The sequence below is a fragment of the Harpia harpyja genome, chromosome 13 (assembly GCF_026419915.1).
Source record: "Harpia harpyja isolate bHarHar1 chromosome 13, bHarHar1 primary haplotype, whole genome shotgun sequence".
Classification (NCBI taxonomy): Eukaryota; Metazoa; Chordata; class Aves; order Accipitriformes; family Accipitridae; genus Harpia; species Harpia harpyja.
In genome coordinates, this window is record NC_068952.1 from 6,312,247 (window position 1) to 6,334,415 (window position 22,169).

The window sequence follows — 22,169 nt, forward strand, 5'->3', positions numbered from 1 at the left end:
CACGTGGCCTTAGCATGCTTGGAAAAGTGAAGACAGATGTGTGCTGTTTGATTTTTACTTACCTAGCACGTTAACCCTGCAGGTTGTGCCGTAAGGCTTTGTTGGGTCTGTAGCAGCTGGAGCTCTGGTCTGTATGCAGACCATGGTGGTGTGCAAGCCCCCCTTGTTGAGATGATGGGTGCTTGGGACTGTATCTGTGCTTGCCTTGGAGAAGCTGCAGAGCTGACTGTGAGTGCCTGAGGGCAGTTGTTTTCTCTGCTGGCAACTTAGGGTCTGCTCTTGCTCCCTGTTGGAGTCAAGGTGCAAACTGGCTGCTGAAGTAGGAGATCTGCTACCACCTGCCAGGAGGTCCAAGAGGGACTGTACAGCCCCAGCCCGGCTCTGGGAAGGGGAGAGCTGGACCAGCCAGGTAAAACAGGAGTGTTCCTGCTCTAGCCCATGCTGCAGCTTTGAGCCAGTGGGGATTTTGGTCTCCAAAGAACATGGTGAATCCAAATTGTGGTGGAATTGTGTTTCTGCAAAGCATTACAGAGCCCTGAATCGTGGCCAGAGGGAGGGGCTAAAGTCTGAAACATCACTGATGCTTTTTTTCTCCATTTCCCACCCTGCCTCTGCAGAGGATGTGGAGAAAATGAGCAAGAAGATGGAAGAAGTGAAGGAGGCCAAAGTCCGTGTGGTCTCAGAAGAGTTTCTTCAGGATGTGAAATCCTCCAGCAAGGACTTCCAGGAGCTTGTGTCTCTCCATGCACTTTCACCTTGGGGTGCAGAGGTGAAAATGGAGCATGAGGAAATGGCCGTGGATGGGAAGTGCAGCAAGCCCCCAAGTACGAAGAGTGCTGGGAAGGTCAAAGAAGAACAAGGTGAAGAACAAAGCGGTTGTTTCTCCGCATTGTTTTCTCAATGCTGTGCATGCACAAAGCAAACTTGGGTATAGTCTATTCTTGCCCTTTCCTTGAGTTCTCTGCCCTTTTTCTCATAATAAATTTAAATAGTGAGACCTCAGGGCAAGACTACCTTTAAGTAAACATGAAGCTGTCTCCTGAGCTGGCTGTATTTTCCCCTAGTTCAGTCTTGCTTCAGAGATCTCCTGTGCTGTATGTGCCCAGGCTCCCTGACATCAGTCCAGACTCTTCCTCATAACACCTCAGCTTCTCTGCAAGTTTGGGTCAGTGTTGCAGATCCAAGGAGTTGCTGGGGTACCAAGATGTGACAGACACTACCGTGACCCGCAAGGGGTGTTAGCAAGTGAGAAAATACTGGGGTCCAGAGCAATCGGTCTTTGTTCTACTTGGTTTAGAACATAACAGTTTTTAACAGAGGAGGAAAAAGAGCCAACACCAGTGGCATTCCTCACCAGTGCCATAGAGAGCTTGCATAATTAATGCTGAACAGTGAACAAAACCATCAGATCTGCTCGCCTATCTTCAGACCCTGTTCTTGTCCATGTCCTCCAAGCATAGGTTTCTGTCATACAATGGGGTATGTTTATTGCCAGACTCTGTCACAGCAGTAGCATCTCCAGGGGACCTGAGCACCTCCCATGCCCTGTGAGGTTTTTAAATCCCACTTAAACACAGCCACAAATGTGACTTTTGCCTGCTGTGCAGGTGAAAAAATGATATGGCCCACCCCTTGGGGCTGGGAGGAAGGAGATAAGATCTCCCCAGATTATATCTGTTTCATTTAATTGGCAGGGTGGGGGCTATGAATTGGCTGCTAAAGCCAGGTTAAAAAAGCCATTGAAGTCATGTACTGGGAATCTGATTTGAAGTCTCCTTAGGGTGATAATTATGCAAACTGAGAATTTAAATGTTGATTTAAGTCAGACTGTGTTGCCTACCTAGGAAAAAAAATTAACTCTATTTCCCTGCAGGACCTAGCAAGTCTGAAAAGAAAATGAAGCTAACAGTTAAGGGTGGAGCGGCAGTAGATCCTGATTCTGGTGAGTGGTAACAATGGCTGCGCCTGCACCACACACAGTCTTCAGGATGTGTGATTGTTTGCAAAATGTTTTTCTGTGAAAGGATAAGCGTTGCATAAAAGGAACATGAACGTTTTAACCATTTTTTCTTGCTATCAAAGGAATTATATTGATTGACATTCAAAGCTGCATATTCCAGGATTTTCTAGTGCAGCTTTCAGAAGGACCACTTCAACTAAGGCATGCACTTTGGTCAACTTCAGGAGCATCTGTCAGTGGGGTGAATAAAGGCTCAGCCAGCAGAGCCACAGGTCTGGCATGAGCATCTGCCCCCAGACTCTCCAGGGGGCAGCTGATGCTACTCTCCAAACCTGTGGTGCATGGATGTTGTTCTGAGAATTCATACTGCATCCAAGGCTAGCCTTTGGGGTTTCAGTCCATTTGCTAACGTGACACCTGCAGAGCTGTATCTCTCTTGAGAATTCCTTCAGCCAGTCATGCACTGTTAAATACTAGATTTTAGATGGTCCTTTATCAAAAGTTACAATTTTTTTGTTCTCTAGTTAGGATTGATGTTCACTCCAGTGTGTCTAAAGGTGCATGCCCACAATTTATGAGCACGTGGTTACTGTTTTTGCGGTATTTTTGTTAAGATTCACACTACTTCATAAAATGTTTGGGTAAGCACAAATGTAGGAAGGAGACCTAAAATGGTAACCTTCTCTGTGTTCTAATTTGTTTCTTCTCTGTAGGTTTGGAGGATTCTGCTCATGTCTTTGAAAAAGGTGGAAAGATTTTCAGTGCAACCCTGGGCCTAGTAGATATTGTGAAAGGAACAAATTCCTATTATAAACTGCAACTGCTAGAGGATGACAGAGAGAACAGGTGAGTTTAGTTTTGACTAGAAATACTTTTGTTCACTTTTTTCCAATAAATACTGGGGTTTTGGCATCTACAAAATCAAAGTATGAGTAAAATGTCTTTGTGAGGAGATATGGATAGATATATTTATCTAAAAAAAGCCAAACACAAAAACCACAAAACAACCAAACAACAAACGACCTCTGGGGAGATCTCTGCTCTGCATGGAGACATTTCTTTGTGGTGTTGACAAAGTTTAAGTTGGGAGGTGAGTAAGTTTGCAGAATTGCTTCTGGTAGTGCTCATTCCTGCATCCTGGGATGAGCGAGGCACGTATGGTTGGAGTCTGGGTTAATTGGCTAACAGGAGGGCCACAGTGCTCTGACTGATGGTTGCCCTTGAAAGTACGGAAGCAGAATTTGGTGAAGGTTCCTCTGGTCTAACATCAAGACCCCACGTGTAAAGTCTGCGATTTTGGAAATCTTTCCCATATTTTCGAACTTACTCTTGTCTTCTAATTGCAGAGCTGTAAGCTTGGGAAACAAAACCAGGTTCTGGTTATTCTACCACGTGTAGTCCTGAATTGAGTGCCCTGAGGCTTGACAAAATGCACTGAAATTGTCAGGGGACGATCATGTGTTTAGCTTTTCAGTCTCATCAAATGCATGGCAGAGCTGGTTGCGTTACTGAATAGATAAAGAAATGGAGAGGGTTCTTTAAAGTGAAACTGTTCCCCATAGCACATAAGGGATGCACAGAAATCAAGGGGAGCTAATGTCTGTCAGTGATGACCCTGGTTCAGCTCTGGATTTATCACACTTTACCATCTTCATAATAAGCTTTTGTTGCTGGCTCTTGCATGTGGGGTTTGTAACTGGATCTGTGATGCAGTACATGGAGGGATCTCTGCCTACATTTTGTGCCTGATGAATTGGAAAGGTTGATTGTATCCCTATAAATACTATGGAAGCTCACCCAAGGTGGTGTCAGTAATGCAAACAAATACTTGAATTATTTGATGTCTCTCAAAATCTGAACTCCAGGACTTTGAGTCACAGGTTTAAAGATGCATGGTGTTTGTTTTTCAAATATATGACCCCAATAGTCTGAAGATTTTTATTTGCAAAACGTTAAGACTGAGATATTATCCTCTCTGTTCCTGCTGTGCACACTTATCCTCAGGGTTGTAGGTCTGGTGTGTTAACACTGATTTTTTTGTTGTTGTTTTGGTTTGGTTTTTTGTTGTTTGTTTGGGGTTTTTTTTACACCAGTCCTTGGACATATGCTCTGTGGTGGCTCCTGTGTTGCTCTCCTGCAGTTGCTGATAGGGAGTGTCTTTCATAAAATTAATTGTATGCAAATGGCAGATTCGCATGCGGTCGCGTGGTTCTTGCAGGGTCAGTTTCATCTGGACTGAGATCTAGAGCCAGAGTATCTTATGTCTGTTCCTTTCTCACGTTTCACTTCTCTAGATACTGGGTATTCAGATCTTGGGGTCGCGTGGGCACTGTAATCGGGAGTAACAAGCTGGAGCAGATGCCATCAAAAGAAGATGCCGTTGAACACTTCCTGAATTTGTATGAAGAGAAAACTGGCAATTCTTGGCATTCAAAGAACTTCACTAAATATCCCAAAAAATTCTACCCACTGGAAATAGATTATGGACAGGTAACTCTGAAATGTCCCTGTACCAGACAGAGCATTGCTCAGCTGCTTTGCTATAGCTGTGCTATTCAGCAGTTGCTGTTGGATCACTTACACTTAACAAACCTGAGGAATGAAGTGCAGATGCAACTATTGCATCTTCTCTGTGCCATAGAAAGAGGACCATAGGTCAACAAGTGTCACACATTAAAATAGATGTGTTGGGAACCTAAGTAGTTTTCCGTTGTCAAGTCCCAAGTCCCTTTAGTGCTTTCCTGTTTACTCTAATTTTTAAGGATGTTAATTTGAACTTAATTTGGCAGACATTTCACATACATCCTGTCTGAAAACACCATTTTCTTTTCTTTAAAATAGATATTTCTCATCTGTCTTCTGCATCCAAAATCCTCCCAAATGGTGAAGCAGCTCCTATGCAGCATTCTGCTTAGTGCACATATTGAGCACGCTGAGAAAGAGAAATTATTCATTGCCAGTAAGATTTGGCTATTTAGACAGCTAAGCTAAATGAGAATTCTCTTCCTTCTGCCCAGCGGGGGTTTGTATGTTTATTTAAAGGCATAGCCATAACTTAAACTATTTTCAGATGAAATAGTTGAATGCTGTTAATAGCTGTAAAGGTACCAGAGAACATATTTTCAAGCCATTGCATTTTTCTGTGGCCAAATTACTGGATGTCATCTTTCAGTGTGAAGTGCTTGATGCTTAGCTTTATTTTTGGAAATTTGAATATTGCAGCAGCAAAGTGTCTGTTACACTGCAATGTACAGTGATATTCTGAAGCATCTGGCAGGTGCTTTCATGAATAGAGCATTGTACCAATAAAGCATCTAGATGGAATTGTGGCTAACTGATGATTCCTGTACTCATCTGTGACAGTTTTTATTACAAAAACTTAGTGAAACTAGTTATTACATCTCTATTTTGTCATAAAAGCAACAAAGTAAACAGTCATTTTTTCACATCAAGGTCTCTGTGCAGCAGGAAGCTTGCAGAAAAAGTAATTAATACCATTGCTTGAGGTGAAGCAGAGGTGCACACAGAGTTTCTATTCTCTTAATTCTACTTATATTTTACAGTGGCACCTCTTGAAATAATGTATACCAAATAACTGAGTAGGTAGATTTTTAAATCCACTTGGTTCCAAAATGTCAGAGCAATGTCCCACGCTCCCCATGAACTTCAGGCTAGTCATAGCATGCATACACTAAATTGGGTTTGAGTTGTTACCATGGCAGCCAGCCTGTTACTTTTATCCTTTGTGATTTTGCTAATTCTGATACTATTTTTACCTCCCAGGATGAAGAAGCTGTCAGGAAACTGACAGTGGGTGCCGGGACTAAGTCAAAACTTGCTAAGCCAATCCAAGACCTTATTAAGATGATCTTTGATGTGGAGAGCATGAAGAAAGCGATGGTGGAATTTGAGGTGACCACACATGTTCATGTTTCTCACTTCTAATCCTCCTTTCTCTCATTACATCATACTTATACAGCCAGAAGCAAGTTTTTTGCAATCCAGGGTGTATCATACTTCCCAGAAGTCAGTGTGAGTTTTAGATCGGCCTTATAATAAGGGCAAGAGTCTGACCAGAATTTGCCAAGCACTGGAAGTAGTAACTTAGCTATGATGCATGCAGTTTTTAAAATGTGGGTGCTGCCTTTTGTTCTTCAGTGGGGAAACGTCTGTATCAGCATCTTCAACTTAACAAGCCTATGAGAAACTCATCTGCCAGTCCTGGGATCAGTAATCATTCTATGGGGTTTTGGGGTTTTGGGTTTTTTGGTTTTTGGGTTTTTTGTTTGTTTTTTTTTTTCCTAGTGATACAGGCATCATGACCACTGTTTGCTGAATGCTCTTAAAATATTAACACAGCCAACATGCTGGTGATGTGAGGCGGGATTTTTTTTTTTTGTGAGCGGTCAACCACATTGGAGGGTGGGGGGCAGCACTACTACTAATTTAGGTAGCAAATGAACATGCAGCTCAGACTTGAGAAATGCTGCCAGTTGATATGTGCACTAATGAAGTGCCTTGACAAAAGTCCAGATCTTTGTCTGAACAGGGCCAAACTTGAGGGGTTTTTGTTCGTTTGTTCTATTTCTCATTTGTTGTAATGATACCCTATTTTCATCCATTCTTCTTTCCTCCGTACTTCTCGATCCATGTTTCTAACAAGATTTCAGAGAGTGGTCTGGTAGTATCATCTGTCTCTCCTTGCGTAGAAACAGTTTTACTGGTGTTCAGAGGTCCTGCAGTTTGTTTTAATGCAGCCATTCAGGCTGGGTTAATTCTAAATAACAAGTTTCAGTTTTCTTCAGCCAGCTTAGTTATCCTGCTCTAAGACTTCATATTTAAGCAGCTGTTGTTTGCTCTCTGTATCAGTATTTTACGTATCTACTTTTCAGAACAGGCTTTGCACCATTTTGTACAGCTTATCTGAAAGCTTTCAGATGGCTTGGCCAATGTTTTGTAGTACCTTGGGTTAATTGTGTTCTCCTGTATCTTCAGTGGTTCTTTACATCAAAGTCTCCTGAAATATTAATAATTCTTTGTAAGTGGAGCTGGCTAAAGACTCTGAACTGATCATCATCTGATGTCTTCTGGCTTTGCAGAACTCTGTTGAAACTATGTTAATTCACACCAGCTGCAGATCTGTAGGAGACCTGGGAGTCCAGATGGGCCTGTCTTCCTATTAGATTTATCTTCCTGTACTCTTGCTGCCGAACAGCTGTTTTCCATTAGAGGAAATAATGTTTTTCCTAGTTAGAGGTTTCTGTGCATCCTCCGAAAATGGCTGCTTGGTTCCTTTAATCAGCCTGATCTCAAGTATTTCATTCCATCCAGGCACTCTTGCTCTGCCAAAACTGTAGCAAATTCTTAGCCTTTCTGTTAAAATAGATTTATCTGATGCATTTCTCTTCCTGCTTCAAATTTAGCTTTCAAGAGTTTTGCCTCACCAAGCATACAGGAGTTTATTACAATTATCTGTGTCATTGCCTTACATGAAAAGGCTAGTTAGAGGGCTGAGTCTACTCTAGTGCTCTGTCTTCTCTTGCCTGGGTGGAAGGCAAACATCTCCCTTGCCTCTCCTGACAATCTTGGTGCGCACATCTGTGATGCGGAGCTAATTCTTCATGTTACCCTCAGTGCATGTGGCAGTAATTGCAGTGCTGTTGTTTTAGACCCAACCCCTTGGCTGCTGTGCTCTTTTGATGTGTCTAATGATAAAGCTTTGGATGCAGCTTATTAGCTCTGCAGGGCTCTGTTCACCTCCCATGACTCATAGGAGACAAACTCCAGCCCTTTGGCTGTATGTGGGCCGTGTAAGAGAGATATTACTCAGTCGCATTGTTGGAGGATGTGTTAGTTTATACGTGTTAGTGTTTATGTGTTAGTGCTTATGTGTGTTAGTTGATAGGTTTATATAACTTACAGTTAGTATACGTGTCTGCAGCTATTCTGCACATCCAAGTTAAATGGCCCATTTTACTTTTACATGTCTTTCATGATTTTTCAGCTAATAATTAAATAATATGGATGGATGGTACTCAACAAGAAAGTATGGGCCCCAAAAGTTTGGGAGCTACAAATCTATTGCAAGTTGTTTTTCATTAGATTATTAATCTTGGCTTTGTGCCTCTTGTGTCCCCAAGACAAAGTCAGTTTTGAAGTCTGTCTTCTCTCTTGCAGTCCATCTTGGCTTTTCTTAGTATCTGGCTTTATGTATGCTTAGCTGCAGCTCAAGGTGAAAGTTCTCCTAAGCCCAGTACAGGGTGGAAATCTCCATACAAAATCACTTCAGGGTTTTTACACCAGTCTGTAGCTTGGAAGAACTTCCTGAGTTCAGTTTGCAGAGAAGATTTGCATAAAGCTGGGTTTCCTAGCTCCATATTGAATAAATAATGTGGAACTTACCCAGACAGTACACGATATACATGGTTTCATAGGATCTTCTGTCCTTGAGCTGAATCTTAAACCCATCAAGTTAAGTAAAAGCTAATCTGACCTGTAGGGTGTACGGTGAGTACTGTCAAGGGTCCAGAGGGTGTATGTATGATCTTTGCAAAAGACTCCATTGGACTTGACTTTTGTCAAATGTTTTTCCATTCAGATGGTCCTTAACTATGCAAGGATTTAATGTAAATCCAAAACTCTCCCAAGATCCATCAATACACAAACAAAAGCAGCATAGAAATTAAATCAGTTGCTGAGGCAAGCAGCTCTGGTGCCAGCAGGATCCGCAGCAGAGTGCTCCTGCGCAGTGCACAGGGGGTTTTCCAAACTGGGGGAGCCGAGAGAGCCACTGGGAGCCCGCAGCTCACGCCACAGCGGCTGACGGGACCTGGGCAGGGCCAGGAGCAATAGCGGGCAAGCTCCCACACACCTACAAAAGAAGCCCCTGGGGACGACCAGCGACCAGGGTGGGCATACGGGGTGTGGTGCATCATCAAGGGCGTGGGGCGGCAGTTTGGGCAGAAGGGCATGCAGGAGGGGTGCTGAAGCCCTGCCAGCTCAACCAGGAAGCAATGGTATCCACCTGGCAGAAAGCCGTGGCCTTTCTAAGCTCTGCACCCACCACGACCGAGGCAGCTACCCAGACAGAGCTCCGGTGGGAACAGGCTGCCACCCCAGTGCCAGGCTGCAGGCTGTGCCCTGCTCTTATGCTGGTGTCGGCCAGCAGCAGTGAGATGTGTGCCTGGGGAGGGGAACTCCTCCGCTTAGTGACAGAGCTCCGGGAGGAGGTGAGTGGGTTGAGGAGTATCAGGGAGTGCGAGAGAGAGAGACTACTGGAATCGCACCCTATCTTCCCTGAGACAGGCTCGACAGGCAGACAGGACGCATGATACGGAGGATTCCCTGTCCTCTCTCTGCCCGGCTGAACGCAGTGACTTAAGGGATAGGGGGCAATGGCAATAAGTTCCTGCCAGGCGTAGCCTGCACGTCTCCTCTGTGACTACCCCACCTTCCCAGGTGCCCTTAAGTGATAGGTACAAGGCTCTGCAAGTGGAACTGAACAGTAATGAGGATGATGGTTCGTCTAGCTTGGAGGTGTCACTGAGGTTACGTTGGCCTACGCCCTGGGTCAAAACTGCTTCCGTAAAGAAAAAAAGACAGGTCATTGTCATAGGAGTCTCCCTTCTGAAGGGAACAGAAGGCCCAATATGCAGACCAGACCCACTTCTTAGGGAAGTCTGCTGCCTCCCTGGGGCCCAGGTTAAAGATGTGAAGAGAAAGCTTCCTACCCTGGTATGGCCCTGAGATTATTATCCATTATTGATTTTTCAGGTAGGCAGTGATGAAGTTGCAACAAGTCTGAGGGCAGTCAAGAGAGACTTCAGGGCCTTGGGACAACTGGTTAAGGGGTCAGGAGCACAAGTAGTGTTCTCCTCTGTCCTTCCAGTTGCAAGGAACGATGAGGGAAGAAACAGAGCCAGCAGATCAATACCTGGCTCCAAGCCTGGTGTCACTGGCAGAATTTGGGTGTTTGTGATCATGGGTTGGTCTACATGACACCAGGCCTGCTGGCAACAGATGGGGTACACCTGTCTCAAAGGGGGAAAAGGATCTTTGCACAGGAGTTAGCAGGGCTCATTGAAAGAGCTTTAAACTAGGTTTGAAGGGGGAAAGGGATAAAACCAGGCTCACTAGAGATAAGCCAGGGGGTGGCACACCAATATCTTCGGGATGGCATGCTAGCAAGGTCCTTTGGTCTGCCGTCTCAGTGGAGGTAGGGCATGGAGATCCATGCGGCAGCAAAGGTGCAAGGGTTATTGATGTGTTAGAAACCACGGACTGCCTGAGAATGTTCACATAGGATTTAGGGCTTCTCCCCCCAAAAAGGTGGTGGGATCAATAGCCCATCTGAAAGTGCATCTACACTAGCGCATCCAGAATGGGCAACAAACAGGAGGAGCTGGAAGCCATTGTGCAGCAGGAAAACTATGATATAGTCACCACCATGGAAACGTGGTGGGATGACTCACTCAACTGGAGTGCTGCAATGGATGTCTATAAACTCTTCAGAAAGAATAGCCAAGGAGGGAGAAGCAATGCGGTAGCTCTGTATGTTGGGAGTGTTTTGATTGTCTAGAGCTTAATGATGGTGACAATAGGGTTGAGTGTTTACAGGTAAGAATCAGGGGGAAGACGAACAAGGCCAATGTCATGGTGGGAGTCTGTTCTAGACCACCCAACCAGGATGAAGAGGCGGACAAAATACTCTATAAGCAGCTGGGAGAAGTCTCGCAATCACTAACCCTTCCTTGTTTTCTTGGGGGACTTCAACTTACCAGGTGTCTGCTGGAAATACAATACAGTGGAGAGGAAACTCTAGGAAGTTCCTGGAGTGCGTGGAAGTTACCTTCCTGACACAGCTGGTGAGGGAGCCAACGAGGGAAGGCACCCAGCTGGATTTGTTTGTGAACAGAGAAGGACTTGTGGGTGATAACGATGGTTGGAGGCTGTCTTGAGCATAGTGATCACGAAATGATAGAGGTTTTGATTCTTGGAGAAGTGAAGGGGGTCAGCAGAACTGCTACCTTGGACTTCTGGCAGGCAGACTTTGGCCTGTTTAGGAGCCTGGTTGACAGAGTCCCTTGGGAGGCAATCCTGAAGGGCAGAGGAGTCCAGGAATACTGGACATACTTCAAGAAGGTAATCTTAAAGGTGCAGGAGCAGGCCATCCCCATGTGCTGAAAGACGAGCCAGCAGGGAATACCACTTGCCTGGCTGAACAGAGAGCTTTGGCTGGAACTTGGGGAGAGGGGGGGAAAGGAGAGTTTATGACCTTTGGAAGAAGGGGCAGGCAACTCAGGAGGACTCCAAGGATGTCGTGAAGTTACACAGGGAGAAAATTAGAAGGGCCAAAGCCCAACTAGAACTTAATCTGGCTATTGCTGTAAAAGACAATAAAAAATGTTTCTATAAATACATTAGCAACAAAAGGAGGGCTAAGGAGAATCTCCATCCTTTATTGGATGCAGGGGGAAACATAGTGACAAAGGATGAGGAAAAGGTTGAGGTACTTAATGCCTTCTTTGCCTAGTCTTTAATAGTAAGACCAGTTGTTCTCTGGGTATCCAGCCCCCTGAGCTGGAAGACAGGGACAGGGAGCAGAATGAATCCCCCATAATCCAAGGGGAAATGGTTAGCGACCTGCTATGCCACTTAGACACACACAAGTCTACGGGGCAGGATGGGATCCACCCAAGGGTACTGAGGGAGCTGGTGGAAGTGCTCACCAAGCCACTTTCAGTCATTTATCAGCAGTCCTGGCTAGCCAGGGAGGTCCCAGTTGACTGGAGGTTAGCAAATGTGACGCCCATCTACAAGAAGGGCTGGAAGGAGGATCCGTAGAACTACAGGTCTGTCAGTCTGACCTCAGTGCTGGGGAGGGCTATGGAGCAGATCATCTTGAGTGCCGTCACACGGCACGTACAGGACAACCAGGAGATCAGGCCCAGTCAGCATGGGTTTATGAAAGGCAGGTCCTGCTTGACTAACCTGATCTCCTTCTGTGACAAGGTGGCCCACTTTGTGGATGAGGGAAAGGCTGTGAATGCTGTCTGCCTGGAATTTATTAAAGCCTTTGACACCATTTCCCACAGCATTCTCCTGGAGAAAATGGCTGCTCATGGCTTGGATGGGCGCACTCTGGGTAAAAAACTGGCTGGATGGCTGGGGCCAAAGAGTTCTGGTGAATAGAGTTAAATCCAGTTGGCAGCCAGCCACAAGTGGTGTTCCCCAAAGCTCAGTATTGGGGCCAGTTCTGTTTAATATCTTTATCAATGATCTGGACAAGGGGATCGAGTGCAGCCTCAGTAAGTTTGCAGACAACACCAAGTTGGGTGGGAGTGTTGATCTGCTTGAGGGAAGGAAGGCTCTACAGAGGGATCTAGGCAGGCTGGATTGATGGGCCAAAGCCAATTGTATAAAGTTCAACAAGGCTAACTGCTGGGTCCTGCACTTGGGTCACAACAGCCCCATGCAATGCTACAGGCTTGGGAAGAGTGGCTGGAAAGCTGTCCAGCAGAAAAAGACCTGGGGGCATTGGTCAACAGCCAGCTGAATATGAGCCAGCAGTGTGCCCAGGTGGCCAAGAAGGCCAATGGCATCCTGGCCTGTATCAGAAATCCTGTGGCCGGCAGGAGCAGGGAGGTGATCGTCCCCTGGTAAGGCCGCACCTTGAGTACTGTGTTCAGTTTTGGGCCCCTCACTACAAGACAGACACTGAGGTTCTGAAGTGTGTCCAGAGAAGGGCAATGAAGCTGGTGAAGGGTCTAGAGCACAAGTCTTACGAGGAGTAGCTGAGGGAACTGGGGTTGTTTAGCCTGGAGAAAAGGAGTCTGAGGGGAGACCTTATCGCTCTCTACAACTACCTGAAGGGAGGTTGTAGTGAGGTGGGGGTCGGTCTCTTCTCCCAAGTAACAAGTGATAGGATGAGAGGAAAAGGCCTCAAGTTGCGCGTGGGGAGGTTTAGATTGGATATTAGGAAAGATTTCTTCACCGAAAAGGTTGTCAGGCATTGAAACAGACTGCCCAGGGAAGTGGTGGAATCACCATCCCTGAAGGTATTTAAAAGACATGTAGATGTGGCACTTAGGGACATGGTTTACTGGTGGGCTTGGCAGTGTTAGTTTACAGTTGGACTCGACGATCTTAAAGGTCTTTTCTGACCTAAATGATTCTATGATTCTAAACGCAGGCAACCAAGACATCGCTTTTAACTTAGTTGCTTTTTTTTTTATTTGTTTTTCATTAATGAATACGAAGCATCTTAAAAACCTCTTTGCGTTTGATCCTTGATAATTGTAGGGTAATGTTGGAAGAAGGTGTGCTAGGTTGTACCTAGAGACAGAGGTGATCTTATGAACAAGAACTATTTAATTCAGTTTGCTTCTTTGCCAGTCTGAAATGTATGGTTACTGAAGTGATTGAGGAATGCATCTGACACCAGGTCAATATTAAACTTCTAGCCAGATGCTTAATACCTTATTTTTCTGTTCCCCTAGCATGCATGCTTAGTTTCCTATTGCAGTATTCCTTTGTTTATAGGATGTCTTCTCAGTAGCGTGCACTGTCCTTCTGACATCATTCTTCAATCCACAGAAAATTAATACCAAGTCTGAAATGTTTCCATTCTTCATGGGGTCAGTCCTACCAGGATGGAGAGATTTGTTCCCTAAAAACTAGAGAGGGAATGCTGCAGTAGTTTCAATGTAGTGAAATCCTCTTTTAATCATTTAAATCTTCATCAGATTGACCTGCAGAAGATGCCATTGGGAAAACTGAGCAAGCGACAGATCCAGAGCGCATACTCCATCCTTAACGAGGTTCAGCAGGTGAGCATGAAAGAGTTTTAAAGCAAGAGGGGAATTCAGAAGTTGTTCTGGGCTTGGAGTGGGGTGAATGCTGAGCTGTGTGTATAAAGATCTGTGTGCTCTCTCGCTGGAGAAGAGGATGTGGCTTCCACAGGTAACTAGTTCTCTTCCCTGTTATACCAGTTTGGGCAGTACTTGTATCTTTCACACTTTTGTAGCACAAACTTCAGGCTGAGCCAGGCATAAATGGCAGTTGAGCAAATGAAGCCAGAGTTTTGATCTAGTAGCGAGCTGGTGTTTCCACCCCAGAGAATTCTGTTTGAGGATGAGAATAAAGGTTATGTTGACACAGGAAAGGGTCTGGCTTGATGACATTACTGTATTTACACATCATGATCTGGACCATTCCAAGAATCACTACATAGTATTGCCTTAAACAGCTTGCAAAAGTGTACCGGTATACCCTGCTTCTTGTTATGGGCTCCCTGCCAAAGCACAGATGAGGTTTTACTTCAGTTGTTAAGAGTGGACCAGTACCTTGCCAAGGACATGCACCCCTTCCATATCCAGAAGCCTTTATTTTGCCTTCCAGAAACATAATCCCCATTAGATTTTTCTTGTACCAGAAAGTCTGTGCATTTCTGTGCACATACTGTGACTTACTACATGCAAAACAATTAAATAAATTGCCCTTTTTAGTTCTGTGGGAGTTTCAGCTTTAACACTATTTGTATTGCTGCTTCTGTATTAGTCCTCAAGTATCTTGTCTGTGTCTATTGCTATGGAGACTTAAGCTTACTCAGCAATTTTCTTTGGTGCTTGTTTTGTCTAGGCGGTTTCTGACAGTGGTTCAGAATCCCAGATCTTGGACCTCTCCAACCGCTTCTACACTCTGATTCCTCATGACTTTGGGATGAAGAAACCACCTCTCCTAAATAACTTGGAATACATTCAGGTATTGAATGGAAACAGTATGTTGTCTGCAGGCAACAGGTCTTCTTATCAAATATCTAATACAGAGAATTTGTGAGGTTTTAAGACTTGCTTTAACCTCATGCTTTCATGAGGTTAAGCTTGTTTTTCTTCAGAATATCTTTTTGTTTATGTGTATATATGTGTGTATACATATACAAATAATTATATATATGGTATTAGAAGATACATATGTTATATATTATAGTCTTGTTTATATATATGTGTATATGTTTGTGTATTTTAGGATGTTTAAGTATATATATTATTTTTTTTTAAAAAAAAGGCAATGTTGTGTTGTTAGACGGCAGTGTGTGGCCAGTGATTCACATACACTTTTATAATTTGGGGTATTCCAGAGTTATTCTGAACATGTCAAAGGCACAAGTAAAATAACCTTTTCAAATTCTTCAGGCTAAAGTGCAGATGTTGGACAACTTGCTTGATATTGAGGTTGCTTACAGCCTTCTAAGAGGTGGAAATGAAGATGGAGATAAAGACCCAATTGACATCAACTATGAAAAACTTCGAACTGATATTAAGGTAAAGGAAATAAAAGGAAATGAGTCACTGTGAATACAAGCTGGTGTCCTGTTAGTTTAGAGTACAACAAATGAAATGGACTCAGCCCTTGGCAACCTCCTCCAGCTGACCCTGCTTTGAGCAGGGGAGTTGGAAATCATCTCAATTTCCAGAGGTGCCTTCCCATCTCAGACATTCTGTGACTGAGTGCTGTCTGTATACCTGTACATCTTCTCTAGCTGGGAATAAATTTCCACGTAAATGATAAAGGAGGCTTAAACTGGGGAGTTGCAAGCATATGGTGGATGTCATCACCTTATAAGAAGCCTCCTAGTTTGTACGCTAAAGAAACTTCTCTCGTTTGCCTCTTTGCAGGTTGTTGACAAAGATTCAGAAGAAGCCAAGATTATTAAACAATATGTGAAAAATACTCATGCTGCTACTCACAATGCATATGATCTCAAAGTCGTGGATGTAAGCTGGGCAATACTGGGGTTTAAGTTTGTGAAGATGGACTCTTCTAAGTCGACTGACTTGTTTGCGGTTTCCTTTGATTTTTGAGTAGCTTATCTAGTTTCTTTTGTTGAAGGGATGGTTTGATAGACCAATTGCTATTTAATAGAATAGTAAAAGTCTAGACAGAGATAAGTCTAAGCTTACTGAGCTGTCTGTGGGGGTGTGTTTTTTATTTTAATTTAATTGGCCTCAAAAAGGAGGTGGAGGAGTAATCATCTTCTAAAACTGAGCCTTAGTCCACTGAATGATTTTTCTGAAAACTATGATCTCATGAAAATGCAGAAGGGAAGATACAGAAGTAATCAATAACAAGTACTGTGTGATCAATGCTACCTCTTTTTTGCTAGCATGACACAGCAAACTGCAAATACTAAAAACCATCCAGATCAATTTTCCTAGCAGATTAGCGTATATTCCAGACTAGATAGATGATTTTTTTTTTCCCATCTGATTAGTTGCATGAAGGTAATGGTTTATTTGCTTGGTTGTTCTTTTCTTCCTATCTCTTTTTGAATTGAAGATCTTCAGGATTGAGCGTGAAGGAGAGAGTCAGCGTTACAAGCCATTTAAGCAGCTTCATAATCGCCAGCTGCTGTGGCATGGTTCCCGCACCACCAACTTCGCTGGTATCCTCTCACAGGGTCTCCGGATAGCTCCCCCTGAAGCTCCTGTGGTACGTTAAACAGCTTCTCTGGCTGCCTCCATCCCTGTGCCCAGAGTTGGCCACAGTTGGAGACAACCTAAATAGGAGAATTTCTCTGTGGGGCAGGCTCAATATTTTCTTTCAGCATGCAGGCAACATTGTGTGTCCAGCATTGGTTGCTGACTGGTGTCTGCAAGAGCTTGAGTTGCAGCTTTGCTCTCCTGGGAGCCCAGCCAGGCGGATTCAATGCTGCCTTTGTGTTATTGTCCCAATTTTTTTTTTTTTCTTCTTTTGCTGCTTGCAGACTGGCTACATGTTTGGGAAGGGCATCTATTTTGCAGACATGGTATCCAAGAGTGCCAACTACTGTCACACATCTCAAGCTGATCCCATAGGCTTAATACTACTGGGAGAAGTTGCCCTTGGAAATATGTAAGTAACTTATGAAGACTATTTGCCAAACATGCTTAATATATCATGGCAGAAGGTGATGCTAAAATTGCAAACCTTTTCTTCAGTGTGAAGAAAGAGCACGTGGTATTCCTGTAGAAACAAGACTTCTTTTTTCTTAAAATGAGAGCTATTGGGGCGGGGGGGCGGAAATCACTGTTGCAGGTCTAGAATCTTGTACTAAATGCCAATATCATTAAAATTAGTAACTGAGACAAAGAAGGAAGGCTGTTGAGTTCTAGAAGTCTAGAATTTAAATTAACTTTATATTAACTCACCATAAACTGAAGCCTGAAAAAAATGTGATTTTTTCCACCAAGGTAGTTTAAGATGAATGTAAAATGCTATTGTGTGTTCTTTGTGCTGTCCAGGTATGAGCTAAAGAATGCTTCTCACATAACAAAATTGCCCAAGGGAAAACACAGTGTGAAAGGTAAGCATTAGCAGTTGTCATTGGTAATCTGTTATTGATGGCAAACTATTGTGGCTCTCCGCTTAGCGAAGAGAACTATAGTAATTTCATAGCTGTACTTCCTTTAAGGGTTTGCATAATGTTGCCCTATAGTTGCATCTGTATATATGTATGTGGTGTTTTGAGGTGGGAGTTAGTATGCTTGGAATGTTAAGACTGAAGTTAATGTCTTGCCTGAAGTTCAGGGGGAAACTTTCATTTGACATCACACGAGAAAATGTAAGGTGCGTTCTCCAGCTTCTTACTCGCTTTCATCATAACAATACTATGTATTTTAGAGGAAAGATGAGAGGTTTGGTAGATCAGAAGAATAATTGTTTAGCCTTCAAAGTGCCTTAGAAGCTTGGAGAGAAGGGAAAAGCTAAGAATAAAAGTTCAGATAGAACAGCTGTTCTCATTACACTTCTATCTGCAAAAAGTATCAGTATATTGCACTGAAAAAGAAGATGAGAGAAAAGACTTAGCTCTCTAATTCGGGCAAAAGAAATGGTAATCATGACTATCTTCTGTACCGAGATGGGAGAGCGGAGAACAGTAACATTCAGTAATGAGTGGCTTTTCTTAAACTATTTATTTGAGAGGCTTAAAAAATCAGTTGCCTAAAATAGAATAAAATGTGATTTAGCATCTTTTTCAATACATACTACTCACACTATTATGAATGTCAGATCAGATTTGTATTGAAGAGTTTAAAGAGAATAAGAATTGGTTTGTTATACTTCTCTGAAAATGCCGCAATGTGCATGTTTTCATTAATGGACCTCAGATATGAGAGCTATAAATCTGGTCTGGTTTAGGTTTGATCATACAGATTAGACAATTAGTAGCCAAAAGTCTAAAATTCTCTACTTCTAATATAGCTGAGTATGACTACCATAAGTATGGTGATGCTGAATTGAATAAACAGACTGTATTCTTTGTGTTCTTTTTAAGATACTTTTGCACTTGGTTTATGTGAAGTAATATTTGGCTGGTTGAGTCATTTCTTCATGTGCACAGTCTGTGTTTGCCTTCTAGATTTCTAACTAATGTTTTTCCCCTTTCTAGGCTTGGGCAAAACTGCACCTGATCCCACAGCCACTACCACCCTTGGTGGTGTAGAGGTTCCCTTAGGGAATGGGATTTCAACAGGAATTAATGATACCTGTCTTCTGTATAATGAGTATCCTTTGCTATTATGTTGGCTGCACACTGTGTTTGAGTGTTGCTGAGTTTAGCAGGACCTCGCTAATGTCGGTCAGGAGTTTGGCACACTGTCTTTTGTTTCTTTTAGATCTGCTTTGGAGTACACGCAGACAATTTAGAGTCTCTTCTCCAAGGGAGATGATTTTACAGTTCTCACACTTAAATTATTATTCTGCAAAAAAAGGAAACAATACATGTAGCAAATAGCTGTTGCCCCAACAAGACTCAATATGTGAAAGCATTGGAGTGGCCAGGCAACACAGCCCAGTAGTGCCTTGCCCAGAGACGTGCCAGGACAAGGACAGAGGAATGCAGCCTGTGGTTTCACATCACTCCAGTCTGGTTTCTTCCTTGTGGTGCTGTGGCTGGCCAGCTTGGCCAGGAGGAGGTGGGGGAGCCAGCTCTGTGGCTTGATGGAGTCTATCATCACACAGCTTCTCTTGTGTTCCCCAGACCCTTTGCAAGTGTTGAGGTGAAGCTCAGATGCCCATCAGAGATGTAGCTATTAAGCCTCTTTCTAGGCCGAAGTGCCCCCAAATGAATGTGTGCTCAACATTCACACGAGGTCATAAGAATAAGTGATGTCTGAGGTCCCAGATAATTCTCTTCACTGCTATTGAAGCAAGTGACACATTAATACAACCTCTGGGTTGCGCAGAAACTGTCTTCTCTCTTGGTAAGCTGTTTCCCTCTTACAAGCAGTCTTGGCAACAGAACTCATGGCAGCACTGTTTTTATCTTGAGTTTTCTTAAATACAGCATCTGTCTTGGTCAGGTGATACAATATAATACAGTTAATAATAGCTAATTGAGGTAACATGATGTGCATTCATTTTGTTTTACACTGTTTAATGGGGATGCTTTTCATCTAAAATTGGGATTAGAGGTAAATTTGAGGCCTAAAGCATTGAGAAACAAATAGGCGAGCTGGGACTGTCTTCTGAAAAAACAAAATGGTGCAGTGTGGTCATAGAATGTGCAAGCACTGCCAACCATTGTAGAGCTCTTCTTTCTGATTCCAGTTTGGGGTTTTGGGTGGGAAATTAAGAGGACATTAATGACTTTGTGCTGGAAGGTAGCAACAGAGCTATGATTATAATTGTAGATGCTAAGTCTGTAACTGCAGATATTATCTAGGCTACGTCAGTCCACTGTTGAGATAGCAGGAGAGATGTTGTGTGTTATGGCTCTGGCTGACAAAAAATAATCTTCAAGAGCTACAGCCCCGTATCTAAGTCAGTTCACCTGCCTGTCATTCAGGATTCCTGCTGCACCGTCATTAATTCTGCATATGACTGTTAGTTGTTTGTTTCTAACTATTGTATAAAACATTTTCAGATTCAAAGAAAAGTCAAATTTAAAGATTTGTGGTTTGAGCTGTTAGAACTGCTTAATTACACAAGCATCTGTATCGTAACTTAAGTTCACAGGTAAAGTTTTACTATGTTTTGAGGTTTTTCTGTGTTATTAATATCAACAACTATAATTATTCCTTAACATTCTTCCCAGATATATTGTGTATGATGTTGCTCAGGTAAATCTGAAGTACCTGCTGAAATTGAAATTCAACTATAAGACATCACTCTGGTGAACAGTATTTAGAAGCCCTGTTAGAGTTATACTGTAGTTACACTATAGCGTTGACTTCTGACATGCTTACGCATTGACTTCTCTTACCAAGATATCAAGAGCTAAACTGCAGAAAAGGTTACTAAATCCTATTTAGTACGACACTTAGTGAAAGTTTTCTATAAATGTGTGGCAACACATGGACCTGAATTCTGATGAGAACGAGTACCTGGTTTTGTTTTGTACCACTTCTAATTTTGGGGCTTTTAAGTGTTTCTTTTAGTTGACCAAACTGACCAAAAAAAAACCCACCCTCAAACAAAAACCAAGCTTGTGTCTTTAGCCAAACAGAGCTGGGCAATAGCAGGAAAAAGAACTTTAGGATGTTTGCGATATTTGCTCTGTTAAGGTTCCCTCTTGTTTAAGATACCCTTTCTCAGTTTTCATTTGAATAAATGATACATGTGCATTTATTTTGAGGTAAAAAATAAAAGCTAATTTCATACTAACAGCTTTGTTTCAAAACTTCCAAACTGTTTGGGTTTTGAGTCATGATTTAAATGTATTTGGTAGAATGTTCTTAAACATGATATCTCTCTCTGAAGATCAAATGCCAAATATTGAAATCTGTAGTCACGTTTCAGGAAGTCAAGGCGAAATGAAAATTCGGACTTTCCACTGAGACTTCATCTGTCAACGGTTGGTGTGGTAAACATGGAAATGAATTTGTGGCTGTTTGAATTTAGTATTAGCCCCAATAAATCTCCTTTAATATCTACCTTCAACGTGATGCAAGTTGGTTGTTGTAGACTCAAGTCCTAACAAAGCTGTAAGTTGAGTTTGGGCTCAAGCTGCACTCATGACCTGGAGTGAGGTCAATTGCTACTCTGTGGGTAGTCTTGAAATCCCTGTCTTGAAACATCAATATAAACTAATAATTTCGATGTTTAGTGGTGTTTGTTACTTCTCACTTTCAGTAAGTCATTGAGCAATATAGGAGTACTTGACTATAGAGCAACATCAGTTCTTTCTTTTCAAAAATTACTGATTTCCCTGAGCTATTAGGGCAAGTTGGCTAATCCCCAGGCACAGCTCTGCATTGGCAGTGCATTCAGTATCTCCTCCACTATGACAGTTCCCTTCCCAAGAAGGGACAGTTCAAGCTCATTCTGACAGTTGTAGTTTCAGTCTCTGGTAACCTGCGTGGTAACAGCAGATCTGTTTCCTAAAACATTGTCATGTCCCAATACCTTTTGAAAAAGGAGTTTGAAGCCAAAGTGGTAGCTTACGGTGCAGCTGTTTCCAGGACCCCTGAAGGAGGGGAGGGTGAGGAGTGGTAGCCAGAAAACAAAGCTGTTGTCGGGCAGAGAAGGAAATGTGGAAGGACCGGGTAAGTCACATGGCTTGACAGTTCAACGCAAGAGAATCGACTGAGGTTGGTGCTAATGGATTTTGAGAGGAAGTGAAGAGAGTAGCCCTTGTCTTCAGGTTCTTCAGTAGCTTAACCAGTGGCTAATCATTGTTTTGCTTCCAACAGAAACTTTTGGTCAGTCACTTAAGTATAATCTTGTCAGTCTCTGGAAGAGAACACGAGAACTCATTCAGTTTAGTTGTGAGGTAGATGTTTGGGTTTGGGGGTTTTTTCCGGGGGGGGGAGCCCAAACAGCTTACAGTTCAGTTTGGGACCAGGAATTAAAGGTAGATGCTTTTGATGTTCCCTCTGTCACCTGTACCAGAGGTGGCTCAAAGTTCCCTTTTGCTCCAACCCAAGCAGCGCGGGGAGTGCTTTACGATGTGTATGTAGTGCTCCGTTGTAATTGCAGCACAAGCAAGTGTATCCCAAGCTGTCTCTAACCTCGCAAATACAGCAGTAAAAGATACAATGGGACAGGACTTTCTGCGAAGGCAGCAGGTGCCCTTTGGGGACCATAGGAGAGCCCTGCTGTGACTGCCCTGCAGTGAAATCTAATGTGAATTCAGGCGCTGCTCCTGCTGCCAGCTTGTCCAACTGCGAAGTGGACCTGCTTCTGCTGAAAGCAGGTGCTGGTACCACTGCGACCCAGCATACAGACA

The 22,169-nt window shown here is 43.2% G+C and overlaps 1 protein-coding gene across 1 annotated transcript in view; it reads left to right on the forward strand.

Moving 5' to 3' along the window:
* The window catches only part of PARP1 (poly(ADP-ribose) polymerase 1), a 38,496-nt gene extending 17,615 nt beyond the window's left edge, over nucleotides 1-20,881 (forward strand). Inside the window, exons 10-23 of the mRNA XM_052806174.1 lie at nucleotides 618-860; nucleotides 1,874-1,942; nucleotides 2,674-2,806; nucleotides 4,255-4,450; nucleotides 5,744-5,872; nucleotides 13,705-13,788; nucleotides 14,600-14,722; nucleotides 15,154-15,282; nucleotides 15,637-15,735; nucleotides 16,298-16,450; nucleotides 16,725-16,852; nucleotides 17,242-17,303; nucleotides 18,390-18,504; nucleotides 20,037-20,881. Coding sequence (XP_052662134.1) covers nucleotides 618-860; nucleotides 1,874-1,942; nucleotides 2,674-2,806; nucleotides 4,255-4,450; nucleotides 5,744-5,872; nucleotides 13,705-13,788; nucleotides 14,600-14,722; nucleotides 15,154-15,282; nucleotides 15,637-15,735; nucleotides 16,298-16,450; nucleotides 16,725-16,852; nucleotides 17,242-17,303; nucleotides 18,390-18,504; nucleotides 20,037-20,118 — 1,745 coding nt within the window. The 3' untranslated portion in view covers nucleotides 20,119-20,881. The remainder of the gene's footprint in view (nucleotides 1-617; nucleotides 861-1,873; nucleotides 1,943-2,673; nucleotides 2,807-4,254; nucleotides 4,451-5,743; nucleotides 5,873-13,704; nucleotides 13,789-14,599; nucleotides 14,723-15,153; nucleotides 15,283-15,636; nucleotides 15,736-16,297; nucleotides 16,451-16,724; nucleotides 16,853-17,241; nucleotides 17,304-18,389; nucleotides 18,505-20,036) is intronic.
* The last annotated feature ends 1,288 nt before the right edge of the window (nucleotides 20,882-22,169 follow it).